This window comes from Mirounga leonina, unplaced genomic scaffold, assembly GCF_011800145.1.
Source record: "Mirounga leonina isolate KUSES-001 unplaced genomic scaffold, KU_Mleo_1.0 Mir_101609, whole genome shotgun sequence".
NCBI classification, from domain to species: domain Eukaryota; kingdom Metazoa; phylum Chordata; class Mammalia; order Carnivora; family Phocidae; genus Mirounga; species Mirounga leonina.
The window spans coordinates 14757757-14780997 of NW_023270164.1; the positions used below are offsets into that span (position 1 = coordinate 14757757).

At 38.5% G+C, this 23241-nt stretch overlaps 1 protein-coding gene across 8 annotated transcripts in view; it reads left to right on the forward strand.

Annotated features, from left to right (window-relative positions):
* The window catches only part of MAGED1 (MAGE family member D1), a 65631-nt gene that overhangs the window by 26113 nt on the left and 16277 nt on the right, over nucleotides 1–23241 (forward strand). For 3 of the 8 annotated variants that reach the window (XM_035004922.1, XM_035004906.1, XM_035004912.1), the window contains exon 2: nucleotides 21568–21776. The exons of 3 other annotated variants lie outside the window; for them this stretch is intronic. In XM_035004922.1, coding sequence (XP_034860813.1) covers nucleotides 21635–21776 — 142 coding nt within the window. In that variant the 5' untranslated portion in view covers nucleotides 21568–21634. Of the gene's footprint in view, nucleotides 1–21567; nucleotides 21777–23241 lie in introns of those variants that run through there. 2 more of the 8 variants (XM_035004959.1, XM_035004968.1) reach the window with 2 other exon arrangements.

The window sequence follows — 23241 nt, forward strand, 5'->3', positions numbered from 1 at the left end:
CTGTTAGAAGAAAGTGCCTCCCAAAATTTTAAAGAAGTAAAAGCTTATATATGTACAAAAATAAGTGTAAATATGATGAAGGGATGGAATATGACTATAAAGATGAAAATTATAGAAGATTGTATAAAAGTAATAAGATAAGAAGTTGGTTGAAAAAAGAAAGAAGAGGATTTAAAAAAAAAAAAGGGAGAGAATGTGATCAGGCAGGAGACTAGAACAAAGCCATACACTAGAGATTTAGGGTATGTTTTGGTCTGTTAGAAGAAACTGTATCCCAAAATTTTAAAGAGAGAAGAACTTATATATATACACCAAAAATAAGGTTAACTACTATGAAGGGATAGAATATGATTCTAATAATGAAAAATAAAAAAGATTTTTTAGAAAAAGGGATTGATAAGATGTTGGTTGACAAAGGGGAAAAGAAAAAGAAAAAAAAGAAAATTAAAAAATTAGCTTTGAAAGACTAAAGAATCAGGGAGAAAAAAGCCATGGATTCTATGTGCTGTATTCCCCTAGCGCTGGAGTTCTGCCTTTCTCATTGATTGGTAAACTCGGTCTTGGCTGGCTGTTCTTGCTGATCTTCTGGGGGAGGGGCCTGTTGCCATGGTTCCCAAATGTCTTTGCCGGAGGCGGAATTGTCCCGCCCTTGCTGGTCTGGGCTAAGTAATCTGCTCCTCCTTGCTCTCAGGAGCTTTTGTTCCCTGCAAGCTTTCCGTACAGCTTTGGAGGAGGAGAGTGAAAATGGCGGCCTCCCAATCTCCGCCCAGAGGAGCCGAGAACTTGGGGCCCCACTCCTCAGGGAGCCCCCAGAGAAAAGTAGTCAATCACTCCCGTCTCCCCGGTCTCTGGCCACACTCCGTCCTCACGCGGCCTGTGACCAAGTGTTTCTATCTCTGGCACAGGACCCCGTGTGGAGTCTTCAAACCCAGCAGATCCCTGCGGTGCACTCCCGCGCCGCTACTCCGGGGGGAGGAAGGGGAGTCTCCCCTAGTCTCCCACTTGTTGGGTCCCTGCTGGAGGAGCAGTGGCCTGATTGTGCCACGGATTACGGTTTATGGCAGCCCTGAGCTGAGAGCCCGCGCCTGGGCTCCGCCTCTGCAGCCGGCTTCCCTGCTCCAATACCTGGGAGCTCTGCCGCACTCAGGCACCTCCGGTCTTTCTGTGTCCCCGAGGGTCCTGAGACCACACTGTCCCTGCGAGGGTTCCATCCCCCACTTAGCCACTGGAGCGAGGTCCCTCAGCAGAGCCGACTTCTAAAAGTTCCGATTTTGTGCTCCGCTGCTCTATCACCTGCCAGTAGCGGCTGATGGAGGCCCCCTCCCCCGCCGTCTATCCTCCCGAATATCGCCTCGGATTCACTTCTCCACACATCCTACCTTCCAGAAAGTGGTCTTTTTTCTGTTCAGAAAGTTGTTGCTATTCTTTTCTTCGATCTCCTTTGACTTCATAGGTGTTCAGAATGGTATGATCCCTATCTAGCTGAATTCCTGGGACCAGACGAAATTTAGGTCTCCTACTCCTCTGCCATCTTGCTCCTCCCCCCCAGCTAGATGTTTTTGTGTGAGGAAAACCTTTAGGAGAAAGAGCAGAGAGGTATGGTTTATTTTTTAAGTTTATTTTTTTATTTAAATTCAATTCACTGGGCGCCTGGGTGGCTCAGTCGGTTAAGCCACTGCCTTCGGCTCAGGTCATGATCCTGGAGTCCCAGGATCAAGTCCCGCATCGGGCTCCCTGCTGAGCAGTGAGTCTGCTTCTCCCTCTGACCCTCCTCCCTCTCATGCTCTCTGTCTCTCGTTCTCTCTCTCGCAAATAAATAAAATCTAAAAAAAAAAAAAAAAAGATCCAGTTAAATTCAATTCACTAACATATAGTGTATTATTAGTTTCAGAGGTAGAGTTCAGTGATTCATCAGTCTTATATAATACCCAGTGCTCATTACATCACTTGCCCTCCTTAATGTCCATTACCCAGGGATGGTGTAATTGGGTAACAGAGGTATAGTTTATAGGACCATAACTCTGCAAAGTTTTAGAATTTGTGAGACACTAGAAAATTTCCAGTGGAGAGAAGCCCTACATGTATGATTAATGTCTAAAAGCCTTTTGTTGGTGTTCAAGGTTGATGCCTCAGAGTACTCATAGTAGAGAGAAACCCTATGAAGGTAAGGAATATAGAAATTTTTGTCATGATGCTGAACTTATTTGACATCTGAGGATTCACACCTGAGAATTTATTAATTCATATGGCTATGGAAACTTGGAGAGGCCTTCAGGCAGAATTTAATTCTCTTTCAACACCAGAGATTTCATAGGATAGGAAAGCTTTCCCATTGTGAGAGAAATTGCAGTGGGTAATCAAGCTTTTTCAATCATATGAAAATGCATAGAGAGAAACCCTATGAATGTATTAACTATGGGAAAGACTTCAGGACAAGTTCAGACTTAAATGTTTTTAAAAATTTTTGTTCTTAAAAATTTTATTTATTTATTTGACAGAGAGAAAGAGGAGCAGGAGAGAACAAGCAGGGGGAGCAGCAGAGGGAGAGAGAGAAAGAGGCTGTCTGTTGAGCAGGGAGCCTGATGCAGGGCTCGATCCCAGGACCCTGGGATCATGACCTTAGTGGAAGGCAGAGGCTTAACTGACTGAGCCACCCAGGCACCCCCAGACTTTTTTTTTTTTTTAAATGTAAGAGAGTTCATAGGGCAGAAGAACTCTATGTTTGCATTGCCTCTGGGAAGGCTTGCAGATCCAGCTCAAACCTTACTAAGCATGAAAGAATTGACAGTGCAAAGAAACCTTATGGTGTATAATGAATGTGGGAAAGGGATTTTGGTGATATCAGTCCTTATAGAACATCAGAAAATTTATAATGGAGATGGAAGGAGATCCTTGTTTATCATCTGTAAATTTATAGTGGAAAATGAGCCATACCTGTAATGAATAAGCCTTCATTTAGAGGCTAAGTTTTATCTATCGTCAAGTGATTCATAAAGGGAGGATTGTCTGTGTTTATAAAAAAATGTGAGTACACTTTCAGCAGAATTTAGTCTTATTCGACATCAGTGGGTCCATAGTGGAGAAGAATCTTTCAGGTGCAATGAATGTGGAAAGGCCTTCAATTTTTTATTTTTTATTTTATTTATTTATTTATTTTAAATGTTTTATTTATTTATTCATGAAAGTCAGAGAGAGAGAGAGACGCAGAGGCAGAGGGAGAAGCAGGCTTCCCGTTGAGCAAGGAGCCCGATGTGGGACTCGATCCCAGGACCCTGGGATCATGACCTGAGCCGAAGGCAGACGCTTAACCCAACTGAGCCACCCAGGCGCCCAGGCCTTCAATTTTTTAAAAAAGTTTTTATTTATTTATTTGAGAGAGAGAGAATGAGAACACGAGCAGGAGAGGGGCAGAGGGAGAAGAAGAATCCCCATTGAGCAGAGAGCCCCATGTGGGGCTCGATGCCAGGACGCTGGAATCATGACCTGAGCAGAAGGCAGATGGTTAACTGACTGAGCCACCCAGGCATCCCGAAAAGGCCTTCAATTTGAAGTGTAATCTTACTCAGCATTAGACAGTACAGGCATCTTACTAATGTAATGATGTGGGATGGTCTTTGTGAGAAAAATCAGATCATGGTAGAAATGAAAAAAAGATTCATAATAAAAGTTGATTAAAATACTTTACATTTGGGTGGCTCAGTCGTTAAGCGTCTGCCTTCGGCTCAGGTCGTGATCCAGAGTCCTGGGATCGAGCCCCGCATCAGGCTCCCTGCTATGCGGGAAGCCTGCTTCTCCCTCTCCCACTCCCCCTGCTTGTGTTCCCTCTCTCACTGTCTCTCTGTCATATAAATAAATAAAATCTTTAAAAAAAAAATACTTTACATTTATTCCATATAAGTATACACCTACCATGTGCCAAGCAGTATAAGAACTTTATGTAGTTTGTTTAATCATTTAACTCTTGCAATGATCATATGATAATAGGAATTCTTATCCTTGTTTTACATGTGAAGAAACTGAGGAGAGGAGATGGAAGAATTTTTCTAAGCTCACATAGCTATCACTGGAAGAGCCAGGATTTGAATCCTACATAATTTAATTGTTAGGGGTTTATAATGGCAATGTGTAAATCTTCAGAGATGTGTTAGCCTTTATTCATCATTAAGGGATTCACTCCAGAAATTGGAATTCACTCTTCAGTGCAGTGAGTTTTGGAAGCCTTAATTCAGTTTTGGAATCTGGTAGATACTCCCAGAAACTCCACATTGGGCTCCAGAAAATGGAGTAAGGGTTATAAAGAGTTTATCCTGTAACTCCGTTTGAATAGGGATTACCTCTAATCTTGGAAGATTTCACTAATAACAAAATTCTATTCTCAAATGTCCATCCTAACCACTTCTCATGGTTTAGGCAATTTGGTGTAGTATAAAGAACACAGACTCTGGGATTAGCTAAGACAGCTTCATCATCAGGAAGTAAGGGAGAGCAGTCCAATTCTAAAAAAGACAGAGTAGGAATGGAAGATAGACAGATGTGCTGGGAGCTTTAGGAATAGAGCCAGGTCATTTTAGGAATTATAACTAGATAAGCCAAAATAAACAGAATCTAGCCCATAAGAAATAGAGAAACTAGGGTATATGCTATGATTTTCTCCTTGGATGGGTATAGATACAGGTAGCTTGTCTGTTACCCAGTATTCAGAGGAACTGCTACTTGAAATTGCTACAGGAATATTCATTGTTCTAGCACTCAAAGATCGGTGTGAGTGAGATTTTGGGATTTGGAATAAATGCTCCAATAGATTGTTTTTCATTTGAGAAAGAGGTTTTTAGTCTTCACTGTACTTTTCCAGGGGGTTTGGATGCAGAAGAAATGAAGGAGATAAGTTGATCCATTGTTTCTCCAAGTGTGATAGGCCTGTTACCTGGTTTCTCAGGTGTAGCACTTCGCTTGTTACCAGATTTCTCATCCTTAGAGATGAATATTTTCTGAATGAATTGACAAAACTGAAGTATAAATCAGAATGCCAATATATGGGTTTTGTCTTGATGACAAGATATCTCTCCAATGGGCAGTGCTGGATGCACATGGACAGAATTTACCTCTCAATGCTGATTTTTGCTACAACATTCCTTTGTTATATGTGCCATTGCTGTAGTCATACTGTTGCAAAGATTGTTTAGGAGATACTCTGCCTAATCCCATGTTAATTCTCTTAGATCAACTCTGATAATTATTGAGGCACATCATTGTGGCAGCCTATGCTCCAGGAAGAGAAATAAATTGTATATCTCATACCAATTCCAACTGATTGAAATAGGTTTTCGTAGTATGCTGTCTTGAGAATGATTCTGAGGTGCAGGGGAACAATATTGGGGTTGATTACTGACGTCTGCCATAGATGTGAGATTGGCATCAGACTGGCCTCGTATATTACATCCTCATGATGAATCTTACTCATTCAGAAACATTGTTAAGCATCTTCTCTATACCAGGCACTGTGATAGGGGATATCACAGTGTGATATTTTGAGTAGAGATGTGAATAAGACATGCTTTTCTGCTCCCAGAGGAGTTGATATTAGTAGAAGAGACATGTAAACAAATATAGACAGCAGAATATTACACATTTGATTAAAAAATACATATAGAGTACATTAGAGACACAAAGGAGGAAATAGTTAATTTCAGTGGGTGGGAGAGGGTTCCAAAAATAAATTAATGCTTAAGTTAAATATTGAAAGGTGTGTAGATGTTACCAGTGTTAACTGCTGGGGCTGAGGAATAGAGGAGAATCTGTCATTCCAAGCATTGGTGGTATGCGCAAAGATACAACATATGAAATAACTCTGTGTTTACAGTATGTTTATGGTATGTTTAAGAAGCTAAGTGTAGTTGGAACATAGAGAGAGAGAGAGGATGTAATGAAAAGGAGACAGTGGTTAGATCAGGGAGAGCCTTGAATGCTATACTAAGAACAGTGGGGAGATACTTGGAGATTTTAATCAGGTAATTAATAGGATCATATTTGCATTTTAGAACTATCCAGTCGATGAGAGTATAATAAATGGATAGACTGGAAAAGACAGAACTGGGTACAGGAAGAGGGTGTTAGAGAAGAGGAGAGCTGTTGAAGCCTGAGTTAAGGCATGGGAAGGAAATGAGAATACACATACATGTGAGAAATTAAGAACTCAGTCACTGACTGGATATGGGGCGGAGGGCCAATGGAGAAGAAGAAATCTAGGACGATCCTCCATTTTCTTTCTGCCTTAGGTGGTTGAGAAGATGAAAAAGCCATTCCATGAGGGGCTCCTGGGTGACTCAGTCAGTTAAGCATCTGCCTTCGGCTCAGTTCATGATCCCAGGTTTCTGGGGTAGAGCCCTGCATTGGACTCCCTGATCATCGGGGAGTCTGCTTCTCCTTCTCCCTCTGCCCCTACCCCCCATGTTCGCTCTCTCTCTCTCAAATAAATAAAATCCTTAAGAAAAAAAAAAGCCATTCCATGAGCTGGAGAACTTAGAATGAGGAGCAGATTTGGCGGGGAGGGGGGTGATGAGTTCAATTTTGAACATGCAAAGTCTCAAGCACCTTCAGATTGTCCAAGAGGAATTATCCAGTAGGTAGTCAGGAATTTATTCAGCTGCCGTTAAGCAAGTAAGATTACAGATAGATTTGGAAGTCATTAAGCATTGAGGTGGTGGTTTTAAGGTATGAATGAGATTGCTCCAGGGGAGTGTGTGGAGTGAGGGAATAAAAGGCGAGGGCGGGAGAGCAGGGCAGAATCCCAGGAACACAGGCATTTTAAGGGAGGGCAAAGCAAGCTGAGAAAGAGCTGCAGGAAAGGTAGGAGGGGAACCAGAGGAACTGTTGCATTCTAGTTGTGCCCTCTTGTGGCGGTCTGAGTTTCCTTCCCACAATAAATATCCCCTTTCCTATTTTCAGTCTCCAGGCTCTTTGGTCCCTGACTAATTTGGACCCATAATGCCCAGTCCCACTCTACCTGTAAGATTGGGGCTACCAAGTCCCCTGGCAGTCACTTCTCAAGTGTAAAACTCCTCTTTGATTGCTACAATTTAAGAGCAATTTGGAATACCCCCTCAAAGGAGTTGCAAAAGAATAAAAAGCAAACATTGGGGGCCCTTCAGTTTCTACGTTTACATGTTCCCCACCTCTTTTGATCTGTTCTCTTGGCCATATTTCACTAAATCCCAGTTCTTATCACATCCCTTTCCTTTATAGTTAAACAGCTCCCTTTATAATTAAAACATTTTATTTTGTATTTTATTATATATAATAGCATAATAGATATTATTTATTATAGTAAGACCTATATATGGCTTAAAAACCAAATAGTAACAAAAAATAGTAGTGTTTATCTTCACCTTTTCCCACCCACCAGGCTCAAACACCTGAAGTAGCCAGCTTTGAAACATATTGGCTATTTCTTTGGTTTTTATCTCAATAATGCTAAATAATATGGCTATACTGGCGTAGCTTGGAGATACTGTGGGTTCAGTTCCAGACAACTGCAAAACAGCGAATATTATAATAAAGTGAGTCAAACGATTTTTTTTTTTTGGTTTCTCAATGCATGTAAAAATTATGTTACACTATAGTCCACTAAGTGTACAGTAACATTATGTCTAAAAAGCAATATACAGGGGCGCCTGGGTGGCTCAGTCGTTAAGCATCTGCCTTCGGCTCAGGTCATGATCCCAGGGTCCTGGGATAAAGTCCTGCATCAGGCTCTTTACTCAACGGGGAGCCTGCTTCTCCCTCTCCCGCTCCCCCTGCTTGTGTTCCCTCTCTTGCTGTCTCTCTGTCAAATAAATAAAGTCTTAAAAAAAAAATAAAAATAAAAATAAAAAACAATGGGGGCGCCTGGGTGGCTCAGTCGTTAAGCGTCTGCCTTCGGCTCAGGTCATGATCCCAGGGTTCTGGGATCGAGCCCCACATCGGGCTCCCTGCTCAGCGGGGAGCCTGCTTCTCCCTCTCCCACTCCCCCTGCTTGTGTTCCCTCTCTCGCTGTGTCTCTCTCTGTCAAAATAAATAAATAAAATCTTTAAAAAATAAAAATAAAAATAAATAAAAAAACAATGTACAGAACTTAATTGAAAAATACTTTATTGCTAAAAAATGCTGACCATCATATCATCTGAGCTTTCAACAAGTTGTAATCTCTGATCACAGATCACCATAACAAATATAATAATACTAAAAAAATTTGAAATATTGTGAGAATTACCAAAATGTAGCACAGAGACACAAGGTGAGCAAATGCTGTTGGAAAATTGGTGCCAATAGATTTGCTCGATGCAGAGTTGCCACAAATCTTCAATTTGTAAAAAAAAAAAAAAAAAAAAAAAAGTAACTATCCGGGGTGCCTGGGTGGTTCAGTTAACCAGGTTAAGTGTTTGCCTTTGGCTCAGGTCATGATCTCAGGGATGGAGCCCCACGTTGGGCTTCATGCTCAGTGGAGAGCCTGCTTCTCCTTCTCCCTCTGCCTCTCTCCCCGTTCTCTCTCTCCCTCTTTCTCGCCCACTCTCACTTGCTCTATCCCAAATAAATAAATAAAATCTTTTAAAAAATGTAACTGTCTATGAAGCTCTATAAAGCAAAGTACAATAAAATAAAATATGCCTATATATTATTTCTTGATTGCCCATTTACAGTAGATAAAGATTAAACTCTTTTTCTCTCCACTTTTCTTCTCCATCCTTTTAATATAGTTACAACATATATTTTGGTTAATGATAATGTTTATATTGTGGTTGTGCAAACAGTGTACACTAAAGAGACAAGTAGTTGTGATTACATTTCTCTTCTATACATTTTTGTCATCTCCAGAGATAATAATTGCTTTTCACCTCCATATTTTAATATATTCCTATCCTTTCCATCAGATCGGTCATGTCTTTTTTTTTTTTCCACATGTTCCCAAGTAAGTCATATTATCCAAAAAAAAATTTTTCTGGAAATCCCCTTCCTAGGGCCTTTTGTTCTGCTTCAGTATGGACTATTTCTACTCCTGATTTCTGGAAGCTTTTAGAATTTCCACTTTATCACTGATACTCTGAAATTTCATGATGATGTGTGGATATTGCATCTATTGTGCTGGACAACTGGTAGACTCCTTCACTTTGTATGTTCTTGTACTTAGGCTTCTAGAAATTTTTATTATTTCTTTTTATAATTTGAGACTTCTATAAGGACAGTGATTTTTATCTTTCTTATTTCTGTGTCCCTAGTGCCTGAATAATAATAATGCCTGATACATGATAGGCACTTATTATTTGTTGAATGAATTGCTATTTACATTTAAAATAATATAAATAATGTAATACCAGTAAACCCACTAGCCAGGAAAAGTAAAAGAACATTAGTGGTACCTTAGTGCCCACCCTCCCCATGTGCCCTTTTCTGGTCGCACTCCTGTCTGCCTCCACCTAGAGATAGCAGTACCCTGGCTATTGTATTAATAATCCTCTTGGTTTTCTTATAGTTTTATCATCTGTATGTATTACAGGTGGTATTATAAACAGCATATTGTTTAGTTTTAAAAAAATTGGAAAGCAAGCACAAATCTAGTTGCATGAGGAATGGGTAATATTGCCCTTGTTAAACTCTTCCAAGAAAACAGGTTCTGGGTCAAAACTGACTTCACCTTCCCTGAGAATTTAATAAAGCCATTTCTGGGAAAATTAGTGAATGACATCATGAAGTTTGGTATTACTGATGAAAGTCCTATGTCTGTCTAATTTCTTTTTTCTTTTTTTTTTTAAAGATTTTATTTATTTAAAAGAGAGAATGAGATAGAGAGAGAGAGCATGAGAGGGGGGAGGGTCAGAGGGAGAAGCAGACTCCTTGCTGAGCAGGGAGCCCTATGCGGGACTCGATCCTGGGACTCCAGGATCATGACCTGAGCCGAAGGCAGTCGCTTAACCAACTGAGCCACCCAGGTGCCCCTAATTTATTTTTTCTATTGTAGGTAATTTTTTCTTTCTATCTGTAAGCTTGTAGGATGCTTTCTTTATTCTTTGAGTTCAGAAATTTGATCACGGTATGCCTAAGTGTGTCTTAGAATGTAAGCTCCATGAAGGCAGGGATTTTTGTCTGTATTGTTCACTGATATATCTTAAGTGCCTAGAAAAGTACTAGATACATAATAGATCCTTATTAAATGTATTGATTAAATGACTGTATGGAAGCATAAATGGGTGAATGGATAGGTAAATCAGTCTTGTTTGGAATTCAGAGAGCCCTTTCTTTAGCTCAGGGAAATATTCTTCTGTCATTTATTTAATGTGGCCTCTCTTGCCCATGTCTTTTTTCTCCTTTAACTCCCCTATCCACCCACCCGTATTCACATGGTAGGTCCCTAAGTATCTTGTCCCTCATGGACTCTTACTTTATAATAATAGTAATTATCATGATTATTATTTCAGTGCTTTGGTATAAATCTTGCATTTCATTTTCTAGTCCAGTAACTCATGGCTCATAGTGACCCATTATTTTTCATTTTATTATTTAATTGGAACATTTTAAAGTTTTGAACTTCCAGAAAATTTTTGATATGTGTGTGCCATACCTGACTTTTCTTAGGTGTTCTTAGTACTCTTTAGTCAGGTTGTCACATATCTTATCCAACAGTTTTGTTTTATTTTTCTTTTACTGTTGAAACATAATTTTGTTTATATGTTCGTTTTTTTTTCCCTTGCTCACTTTCATTTATTTATTTTTTTATTATGTTATGTTAATCACCATACATTACATCATTAGTTTTTGATGTAGTGTTCCATGATTTACTGTTTGCGTATAACACCCAGTGCTCCATGCAGAACGTGCCCTCCTTAATACCCATCACCAGGCTAACCCGCCCCCCCACCCCCCATATGTTTGTTTTTATGAATGATCATTTTGTTAGCCCCAATGTAGATTGGAAAAGGTGCATTTGCGTCAGTACCTCTAGAACACCAACTATGTGTAGGTATGAAAAGTGTTCCTATGCAAAAGAAGTCACATATGAATTCTAATCCTCACACTGCTGTATTTCCAGAGAACAGCTGGTATTTCTTCACAACACTGATTGTCCCAGGGTAGAACTGAAAATTTCAGTATTTGGGCCTAGTCACCTTGGACACAAATTGTACTCTGAAATGGTGTTCTTTCATTGAGAGCAGACAAACACAGTATTTAAGTTTGTATACAAGGGCTCAAAAGCTAGCATGAAGCTAACTAGCAAAAAGAATGAGAACTAAAATGACTGTTAGATCTAAATTTTTAGAGAACTTGTTGTTAACAAGAGCATCCTATGGTTTTTTACCCTTTAAGAAATGGTTCACATTGATCTTTCTTTAATAAGGCTTCCATACATCTGGATGAATGGCTAAACCCCTTTCTAATATTCCATATAAAGTTTTGCTACCACATCCCATGACAGAGCTCTTTTGGTTTTGCCCTCCTAGGACTTAACAGTATGGCCAAGGAAGATAGATCTGGTTGATGCTCCCCACCATCCTGATTAAGTAGCACCTATTGTACAATGGTAACTCTACTCCTTCAGATTTTGGACTGCCTAATCCAGAGAAATTGTGAGTTTAGGAGTGGTAGACATATAGTTTCCTTGTTTACACCTATTCTTAGTTGCTGCCAAGTGTTTGTCTTAAGTGCTAATCAAAACAAACTTCACTTAGAAACTTCTGTGTTAAAACAATAAAGCCAGTAAAGAATTTTCATGATTTCAATGGTGTGGGAATTTTAAGAGACCAATAAATAACACTTTGTCTTCCCTGCCTAGGTTCAGAACCAATTGAAATACAAATTTAGGACTCTAATAGATGGAAATCAAAATATCATCTTCATTACTGATAAAGATGGCTGGAGAAGGTGGTTTTAGTGTAAACTTCCTAATGGTGGGCCCCAGAATTAGGCAGACTTACCTAGGCAATTATAAGCAATGCTGAAAAACCGAGAGACTCCAGGCCAAAAGTAGGCCCCTTATTGCACGGCAAGGAGCTAGTCGGAATGCATGTTCTCCATAGGCATACAGACCCCTGGGAGAAAAAGCAGAGAGCAAGGGTGTGAGCCATATGTCTCTCAAACATACTAGTCTTATAACTCATTCTCCTGTGGGCAGAAAAGCAGGAGTGCTAGTCTACTTGAAGTTCTTCCACATGGAAATATGAGAAGTAAAGATTAAGTGTTCCCTCTAACACAGCTCAGTGATATATTCAGTATTGCCATTTGCTTGAAGCTGTCTGTCTCTTTAGGACCAAAAATATCACAATTTTGCTGTAACAAGAAAAGCTATAAGGTATTTTGGGAAGACTTTATAGTGCAAATAGCTTAACTGCATAGATCATAATTAAAGACACATCAGTGAAGTATTAAAAACCTCATCTAAATGCTATAACAAAACATGAAGAAATGCTTCTTAAAGGCAAGTATACCAAAAGGAATCCATTCACAACTATTTACCAAGTGAGAACATTAAATATTATATCTTTTGAGCATGATATCTTCCTCTACTTACTAGAGCTTTGAAATGAGGCTTCAGTTGAGAAATTTCTCTGGGTTCATGTAGTATGCACATGTTGGGAAAGTGTGTAGGTATGGATGGGGAGAAGGGAAGGGAGAAAAGAAAATGAGATTTAAGGGGATGGGCACCATGTGTAAAATTGTGGATGATCTGGGCCACGTGTTTGATGCAGAGGTGGGGAGAGTATTGAGTGACAGTGGGATAGTGGGAGTGATGAACAAGCAAGGTATGTGTGATAACCATAACATTAGGGACAGTGTGAATAATGGGGGAGAATGGTCTGAAATCACTGAAAATGAAGGGGGGCAATGTGAATGATAGTGATCGGACAAGATCAGAATATATGTGATACTGGTAGTTATAGACACGATGTATGTCATACTGTGGAAGATGAGAATTGTGCTTGTGTGGTATGGTTGTGTGAGAGAGTGAGGAGGGAGATATAATGGTAAAGGACACAATGAGACAGTGGGATGTGGATGGGTATTTCAAGTAGTCATAGGAGGATGTAGACAGTGGGTGGAATGGGGAAAGTTTAAGTGATGGTAGAAGATAGATTCATAGTGGAAGTGATAGAGTTAGTGTTTTTATGTGTGTGTGATGGCTGGGGGAAATGAGAAGTGTATCTACTTTGGGGAACAGATAGATGCGGTTAGTGTGTATGTTAAGGGGGAGTGGAAAAGTGTTATGATAATTTGGAGTGTGGTTATCATGAGTGTCTGAGTGGGGTTGAATAAAGCATATGGGAAAATGCAGTTTCAAGTGTCAGTGAGGAACAGGAAAAGTATGCGTGTGACAAGAGAAGTGATGTGGTTATTGGTTGTGAGTGTATAATAGGGAGATGGCATGAGCATGTGGGAAAGTTTTGGAAGATGATGAAGGTTTTATAGTGGGGTTGTGGACTGTGTGATAGTGGGTGTGGTGAGACACTGATAATGTAGGGATTGAGTGATTATAGGTGTGGCTGAGTGATGGCAATGGTGTGTGTTGATTAGAACTAGTTGTATTTGACAGTGAGAGTTACGGTACTGTATGGACATTGTGTGTATGATAGTACAGGGTAGGACAGTGGATGTGCAGAAATGGGAGTAATAGAGATAGTGTGCATGCTAGTGGGATAGTTTGGAGAATTGGGACAGTGTGTAGAGATCATAAGTCATAAATCATAGTAATTATAAGTCATAGAGGGAGTCATGAGTGAATGAGATAATCTGTTAAAGACTGTGAGAGAGAAATTTTTCATGTAACAAATCTGAAAATGAGTTGTTTAAAATGATTAGGAGATATCTTTATCTTACCTAAAATCTAATGAAGTTCAGGATTTCATCAGTGCCCTTCACATACATATATTTTTTTTGTTTCATCATCTTTAGCATGTGGCTCCCATCCTTCAGGTGCCTCATGGTTGCAGGATGCCTTATACAACTTTATCCATCATGTCTGTTTCAGGTAGGAAGATAAGGAAGAGGAGAGGGTAAAATATCTTGTCAGTAGAATTAGTCTCCTTTATACGGAGCTTTCCCAAAAATCTTACCCAACAACTTCCACTTACATCCATAGGACAGAACTGACACATGGCCACCACTATCTGTAGGGGTGTCTGGGAAATGTAAGTTTACAGCTAAGAATGTTGTCACCTATAATAAAAGTCAAGGTTTATTTAGTAAGAAAGAAGGGATGCTAGGTAGGATATAGCCAGGAGAGAAGGAGAATGGTTGCAGGTGTGGGAGAGAGGGTATAATTAAAAGATCAAAATCCCAGAGGTAACAGATACAGGTAAGGTTCAACGTACAGCGATACTATAAGACTAGCATAGTTTGAGATGCTGGAGATATCATGGTAAACAAAAATAGACATGTTTTCTCTGCCCTCACAGAGCTTATTGTCTTGTAATTAGAGACAGACATTAATCACAGACCCAAATATTTGTGAGGTTGACATTGTAATAAGTGTTGTAGAAGCTAAGTGCATGGTTCTGTGAATTGATTTAAAGAGGGTTTGACCTACTCTAGAAGGCCAATGAAGGAGGAAGTGACAATTGAACTGAGACCAGAAGACAGATTCAGAATTAATTGGTTGAAGGATGGCCGGATGGTTGGGATGGAGGAAGAGTGTTCCCAGAAGAGGAAATGGCATGAACAAAACAATGCTCTATTTATTTTTAAAATGTATTTTATTTTTATTTCATTTAGAATATTTGCTATTGTTATGTCTTCAAGTTCACTAATCTATTTACTAGTTAATTCCATCCAGTGAATTTTTCATTTCAAATATTATGGTTTTTATTACTAGACATCATTTGCACCTTAATTAAAAATGTCTCATTTCTCTACTTAACATGACTTTTCTCTAGCTTTTTGCACGTAAGGAACACAGTTATAGTACTTTTTTGAGAGAGAGAGACAGAGACAGAGCTCTTGTGGGGTGGAGGGAGGGGCAGAGGGAGAAGAGAGTATCTTAAGCAGGCTTCACGCCCAGTGTGGAGTCCACTGGAGCCTGAGGTGGGGCTCAGTCTCACCACCCTGAGATCATGACCTGAACTGAAATCAAGAGTCAGACGCTTAGATCAACTGAGCCACCCAGGCGCCCCAATTATAGTAACTTTTTAAATGAGTTTGTCTTCTAAATACAACATCTATGTAAGTTGTGGGTCAGTTTGGATTGATTGATTTTTTTTCCCTCACATTTTTCTGCTTCCTCGCATGCCTGGTTTTGTTTTGTTTTCTTTGTTTTTTGAATGCTAGGCATTATGAATTTTACCTTTTGAACTTTACATTTTGGTAATTTTTTTGCCTTTTGGTGCTAGATATTTTTGTATTATTATATATCTTCTTGATGTTTATTATGAGATGCAGTTATTTGGAAGGAGTTAAATCTTTTTTGAGTCTTGCTTTTAAGATTTTAGGCAGGACCATAGAAGTGTTTTGCATAAAGCTAATTATCCCAGACTAGTGAAGCAAGGCCCATCTGAATACCTCGTGCCTCATGAATTATGAGTTTTTCTGCTCTGGATGGTAGGAACAGGTGGGAACAGGCATGATCCCCAGACTTGTTTGAGCTTTTGACATTTGTGCATTCTAATCTTTTCAGGTTGTTCTTTCCCCAGCTTTGGGTAATTTATTTATATGCATTAATTGATCAGTATTCTGCTGAATACTTTATGACAGTCTTTCAAAATTCTTCAGAATTTTCAAGTGCAGCTCTCTACTTTTTGGTATTCTGTTCTCTGAACTCTAGCCACCTTGTTCTTTCTGATCTCATCTCTGTCACCTCAACGAAAGAAATCCTCTGGGCTCTGACTGTGTTCTCCTTCATTGCACCATGAACTGGAAACTTCCAAATTGTAAAGGCTCACCTTATCCTCCCCCCCCCGCCCCCCCCCGCCCCCCCATCTCTCAGGGATCACTGTTTTTCACTGCCTAATGTCTGATGTCTTAGAAACAGTGATTTCATATGTTTGTCCCTTTTTTTTTAGTGTTTTTGTCAGGTTGGAGGGTAATTCCAGTCCCTGGCTTGCCTCTTAGGAAGCTATATGGTGGAGACTTGTTAGATAACCCTCTCCTTTTCCTTTTTTCTTTTTCTCTTCCTTTTCCTCTTCCTTTTCTCTCCTTCTCTCTTTTCCTTTGAGCTTGTTGGTTTCCTCAGTACTGCCAAGTATCAGATATAAGTGACAGTTGCACTTCTAAAATTTTTGTTATCAAGATGAGAAGGAAGAGTCTGAACAAAATAAGAAACATATTCTAAGATTTTTGGATCACAGGGGATATGACCACATATTCCAAGGGTAAATCTTCATGACTTCAAACTTAAGAAACTTCTGAGTATAAAGTCAAGCTAAAGAGACAGATTAACTTCCCTTCAAAGGATAGATTTTTAAGGCTTGGGATAGATACAGGATTGTATCCAAGACTACAGTAGGTGTTAGAATAATTGTGCTCTAATTTCAGACACTGTCGTACATGAGGATGAACCCATACATAGGACAGGCAGCCCATGGTGTGGGTCACAGGATCTTAGCTTTCTTTATCCAATTTCAATTTCAGAGATCACGGGTCACCAAGAAGGTTATGATGGTGAGAAAACATGTATAAAGAGCGTTAAAGAGCCCTGAGCCAGGCTTCAGATTTTGTTAACATCAGAAAATTCATCAGTAGAGATAAACCCTATGAATGTAGTGATCATGGGTCTTTCAACCAGAGTTCAAATGTTAATTTGGTATAGTTGAATACATGGTGAAGAGAAGCCATAGGAATGCAGTCAGTGTAGAAAAGCCTTTAGGGGTGACTCAAACTTGAGTAATCATCAGAAATTTCAATCTGGAGAGAAACTATTAAATATCCAAAAGGTGATAAAATACTTCCTTCTGTTTTTACCCCATGCAGGCTCCCCCAATCTCTATAAGTGATTCTTTGGATCCCTCCTCCCATGGCTTTGACAAAGGAGGGAAAACACTTTCCCAAGCCAAAGACTTACAACACTGTGAATTCTTCTCTAATTTTTCGTAGTCTCTAAATGCATTTGGTCAGAGAAGGAACAGAATAAGTATCAGTATGGTGAATAGTCTGCTATTCTGCATAAGTCCTGTAGGAATGTGTTCAGAACTCCTTGGTGGTTCCCTTTAGAATAGGGAAATACTTGGTTATACTTGGTTTCTTTTTTTTTTTTTTTTTTTTTTAGGCTATGTGGCTTTAACTAAAATTCTGAGGCAACTTTAAAAGTCACATTAGATACCCTGCTAAATTCGATACCCTGCTAAATTGTTTTCTTCATGCTGTAATAGAAGTCGGCTTCTGTCATTGTTTAAACATCATAATAATTTAGATTTGTATAATTTCCCACTAAGAACAAAGTCTTCATAGGTAAATTACTTATTTTAGGTGCTAAGTATGCATTTCTGAATTACTTTCCATAAAAATGAATATTTACTTGGCTTTTGAATGGTTAAGGACAGTACTAGTATTTTTTTTTTTTTAAATGGAGGAAATGACTGTGGAAAAGAAAGTAATAGTTTGCATGTTTCCTGTATCAAGAATTCATGAACAAAATTAAGAGGCAAGCCACAAGCCAAAAAAATGTATTTATAACAAATATGGTAGGAATAAAATTAATATCCTTAATGTTTAAAGAACTCTTATAGAAGTAGAAATGACTAAAAAAACACTGAGAAGTGTGTTTCCCTTCATTAATCATAAAGTAAATACAATTTAAATCTATTAAACATTTATCTATCAAACCAGAAAAGATTTTTTTAAAGCAAATACTGAATATGATCAAGGGACATGAGAACTCTTCTACATTACTAGTGTCGATAAAACTTTCTGGAAAGCATTTGGGTATTGAATAACAGCCTTAAAATAGTTCATACCCCTTTGACCTAGTAATTCCATTTCTAATAATATACCCTAAGGAAATAATTGGAGATAGGCACAGAGCTTTGGAGGAAGAATCACCACAATGATAATCTAATGAACAAAAATGAATGGAAACAACACCTTTGTTAATTAGTTGAGTAGGTACATTTATATAATGGGATATTATGTAATTATAAAGAAGTTTACAAAGGCTTTTTAATATCTTGGAAAATGTTTTAATATCAGAATAATTGTTATGTAACATTATGTTCTAAAAACAGTCTCAGATGCAGTATATTATCATTGTGCATGTTGGGGGGGGTGTGCAATGTTGGAGATGGTAGAGACCATTTTTCCAGTGTTTTTCAGATCATCCTTGTTTCATAAAATGAAATCAGAAAATGCCATAAGCTGAAGTATGTGATGACTTAAGTCCAGCTCTGTATCTTTTATAGTTTTTAATGCTTTATGATTCTCAAATTAGGTGGTTTTTAAGTTTTATATTGATGCTGAACATGAGGACACACCTATGGAGCTAAATCATATCCCAGGTATCTAAGAACATTCAGATATACCTGTGAATTTTCCAATGCACATGACAGAGGGTCTCTAAGTCACAAGATACCAAAAGCCCATATGGTAAGATTATCTAATGAGATATCAAAAACCCTCAAACTGCACGGAGGTTCTACTTGCAGGCTTCCTCTTGTCTCTTCTGATAACCTCTTTGATAACCTTCTCCTTATTAATGTTAATTGTTGTGGTGATGGGAGTGAGGAATTAATTGGAAGGAAATAGGGAATTGGTCGTTGTGAAGGAAGATGTAACCTATTTAAGTTTATGCCAAGATCATTTGATATAATCTTGAGATGTCACTTTGCCTGCTCTCATGCTGCAAATTGGCATCAGAAAGCTCCATAAAGTATCTCAAAATTGTGCAAGTCTAACTGGACTCAGTTTTGTTTACATTTGACTGAGATCCAGTAGTCCTTGAAAAGAGGTAATACACGTGTTTTTGCTCATCATTGTTTCCCCAGCACTTATCACAATACATAGCATCTAGTAGGCATACTTAAATTTCTTTTAAAATTCTTACACAGATAGAAATAAAGGAGGTAAAATAAAGTTAGCTTCCATCCAAAAACATGGAAGGATTTAAGAATTCTGTAGTGCTCATTTTGAGGCACCATAATATTTTTTTAATTTTTTAGTTTTTTAATTCCAGTATAGTTAACATACAGTATAATATTAGTTTCAGGTGTACAGTATAATGATTCAATAATTGTATACATTACTCAGTGTTCGTCATGATAAGTGTGCTCTTTAATCCTCGTCACCTATTTCACCCATTCCCCCCACCCAACTCCCCTGTGGTAACCATCAGTTTGCTCTCTGTAGTTGAGTCTTCTTGGTTTGTCTCTCTCTTTTTTTCCCTTTACTTACTGGTTTTGTTTCTTAAATTGCACATAGGAGTGAATTCATATGGTATTACCTTCCTCTGACTGACTTATTTTGCTTAGCATTATACTCTCTAGCTCCATTCATTCTTTGTTATGGCTGAATAATATTCCACTGTATATATACACCACATCTTCTTTATCCATTCATCTATCAATGGGCACTTGGGCTGCTTCCATCAGTTGGCTACTGTAAATAGTGCTACAATAAGCATAGGGTTGCATATATCCCTTTGAATTAGTGTTTTTGTATTTTTGGGGTAGATACCCAGTAGGAAGCATCCTAATGTTTTATGTTTGGGTCTCAATGTATAGTACCTATGTAGAAGTTTCAGGAAGGACCCATTATTTCATATGATTATTCTGTCATTCACTCCACTATGATTTTGGTTTTATTATTTCTTCTTGCATATCTGTTAAATTATGATTTGTATATTATTTATATTATGCAGTGAACTTTTCATCTAAAATAATATTTTACCTTAAAGTACTATGTCTGATATTAATATATCATTTGTTTATTGTGTGCCATAACTTATTCCGTCCTTTTATTTTTATCCTGGATATATGTTTATGTTTGAAATGTTTCTCTTATGTATTGCATGCAATAATGGAGAAATGTTTTGCATAAATTTCCTTTGATTAAAGCATCCTAAAATATCTGTAATTGCGGTTTTGATTTCCTCTTTGAAGGAAAGCTTCATTTATTCCCTCTCCAATGCTCCTGTCTTTGTGTGTTCCAAGATTCTGCCCTATATTGTTTTCCTCCTGCTCCAAGAAAATCTTTTAACATTTCTTGTAGGGTAGATCTGCTGGTGATGAATTCCTTCAGTTTTTGTTTGAGAAAGTATTTCTCCTTCACTTTTAAAGGATACTTTGCTAGATGTAGAAATGTAGGTCAGTGGGTTTTTTTCTTTAACGTTTTAAATATTTCACTCCACTCTCTTCTTGCTTGCGTTGTTTCTGATGAGAAGCCTTCAGTAGTTCTTATCCATGTTCCATTGTAAGTAAGATACTTTTTTCTTCTGGCTTCTTTCAGGATTTTCTCTTTGTCTTTGGTCTTCTGCAGTTTGAAAATTATGTGCCTCAGTGTAAATCTTTTAGTATTTACCTGTTTGATGTTCTTTGAGCTTCCTGGATCTGTGATTTGTTGTCTTCATTAATTTTGGAAAATTCTTAGCCATTATTATTTGCAATATTTCTTCTGCTTCATTCTTCTCCCTCTGTGTTCCAGTTATGCATATGTTGCATCTTTTGAAATTATCTCATAGTTCTTAAATATTCTGGTTTTTTAAAATTATTTTTCCTATTTACCTTTCAGTTCGGGAAGTATCTCTTTAATCCACCTTCCAGCTTTCCTCAGCTGTGTCCAATCTACTAATGAGTCCACCAAAGGCATTCTTCATTTGTTATGATTTTTTTCTAGCATTTCCTTTTGATTTTTTCTTAGAATTACCATCACTCTGCTTACTTTACCCATATCTAAGATTCTTGCATGTTGTTTGCTTTTTTCATTAGATCCTTTAATGTATTAATTACAGTGTGTTGAATTCCCTGTCTGATAAGTCCAACACTCTTTCATATTTAAGTCTTATGCTTCCTTTGTCTCTTCAGACATTTTCTTCTTGCTTTTTGATGTGCCTTCAATTTTTTTGTTGAAAGCTAGACATGATGAATTAGGTAATAGGAAGTGAGATAGATTGGTCTCTAGTGTGAAGACACAGGTTAACCTTGCCAAGAGCGGGCTTTGTTTAAAGTTTCCTTTAGTATTAGGTGTGAGAGCTTCCATATTCTTCTAGCATCCTTGATTTTGTTTCCTCTTTTGACTTTGGGCTTCCTTAAGTCCTCTTCCTTAGAGAGTCTGTCTTGCAGCTCATTCAGTTATAACCCATTGTTAATATACTGGAGCCCTGTTGCTGTGGTGGTATGGTATGAGAGAAAAGGGAGTGTTTTGTAATATTCCAGTTAAATGTCGGAGTTTTAGTGAGCCTGTGACCTTTACAGATATTTCTTCTTGTGTAGTCCCCCTCTCTGTGCCCCTACCTTAGATGAGATAGGAAAGCTAGAGAGTTTGGAATGAGAAGGATGTCCTTCCTCCATGGCTTTGGAACAAGGCTCTGGTAGTCTTTTCTCCTAGAGAGTAGGCCTCTGTTGTGGAGAAGGCTCTGGGCATATTTCATAAGGATATTCACAAGGATTCTTCCCCTCTTCCTGCCAGGGCCACAAGGGTGTCTTTCTTGGATCTGCACTCTGAGAACCTGGTGAGATTCCTGGAAGTAAAGCCCATGAAAGTGTGCCTCCCCCCAAGACTACCACTCCCGGGATTTTCTCACTTTTACTCTAGTCCACACTCAGCCTCCAGCAACTTGTCAAAATTATCAGTTAAGTGTTCCTGCAAGTTTATAGCTTTAGTGGCTTCTGTTTCAGGTAAGTATATTTCATTTGTGATTCTGGATTTACCTATTCCTCAAGATTTCAGGATGGTGGTTTGTTCTGAAACCTCATTTCTCTGTCGGGTCCAAGAAAAGTCATTGATTTTTAGTTTGTTTAGCCTTCTGTTGTTTTTAGCACTTCTTTTCAAGGTGTACCTCCAGCTTCACATTGATTGTGTTGAGAAGAAAAGCAGACAAGAAGCAAAGAGTTGGTAGATATTGTGGGTTCCTGGAGAAACCTAAGCCCTGTATTTCAGGGATGGGAAGAAACCCCAGGTTGGTTTGTGAGATCCTCTAACAATGTGGCCTTGTGCCTCAACTTCCTGGATAAGGCCAGGAGAGATGAAGACTACAAAAATAGAAATGGTTGTGTGGTGTCTATAGGGATTTTGAGCTTTAGGCCTCCTCACATAGTTTCTCTCAGCTCAGGGTATCATGGGAGTATAACAATATATTAGGCAAAGACAGCCTCACAGAGATGAACAGACCCCATCATATGATAGGAGCCACAGAATATTTCCCATGTATATGAAGTGGTATATGACACCCTCAGAGAGAGTCAGACCCCAAGAGGGGTTTGTAGTAAAGAATGAGGCTCAAGTAAACAGCTACTTGGTGAGCCAGATATCACATGAGTGTCAGTGTGGATATGGGATACTCAACAGAACCCATTCTGATGTTTTGACACTAAGGTCTATAACTTAGACACAACCCCAAAGAAGGGCGTAAGGAGAACTCCATACTGCTGGAGATTGAGTTTCAACCACTCAATCGATTGGGAAGTTGACATAGAATTTATAAAATGAGTTGCAGAGAAAAAGTAAACTTACATTTCCTGCATACCTGAATTTGTCAGATAATATCCATACTTGATGAACAACCAGCAGCATAAAGTATGTGATAAATGATGAGTATTGCAAACAAATTTATCTCTTCAAAATGTGGGGCACATGGTTCTTACTAGTTGAAAACCACAGTGGTCTTACCTCAAGGCAGGAGTGACATCATGTGAGAAATCACCTCCAGCACTTTGCTGGGTACCAAATACAAAGGAAACTGGGTATTTGAGGAGAAAAAAAGAGGAGCTTCTTATATTCAACATTCTTCTCTCTGCAGAATGAAATCTGCCATTTGTGAGGTGTGATTCCACATCATTTCTTCTTCTTGTCCCTGTCCCTCTTACTTCAAACACTTCTCTTTTCTCCCTTATTATTTCCTCTACTGCTTTCTTCCTCATTTCTTCCTTCTCCTTTTTTATTTTCCTTTCATCTACTTATTAATCTCTCTAACTCCTCCCATCCCCCCTCATACTCTTCTGTACTACATCTCTTCTTCCTTGTGTGTTCTGTTTCCTTATTCTCTTTCTTACTGCTTTTTCTGTTTCGACTTAATATATATTCTTTCTCCACTCTTATTTCTCCTTATCTTAGTTATTCCATTTACTTGCAACTATTTTCATT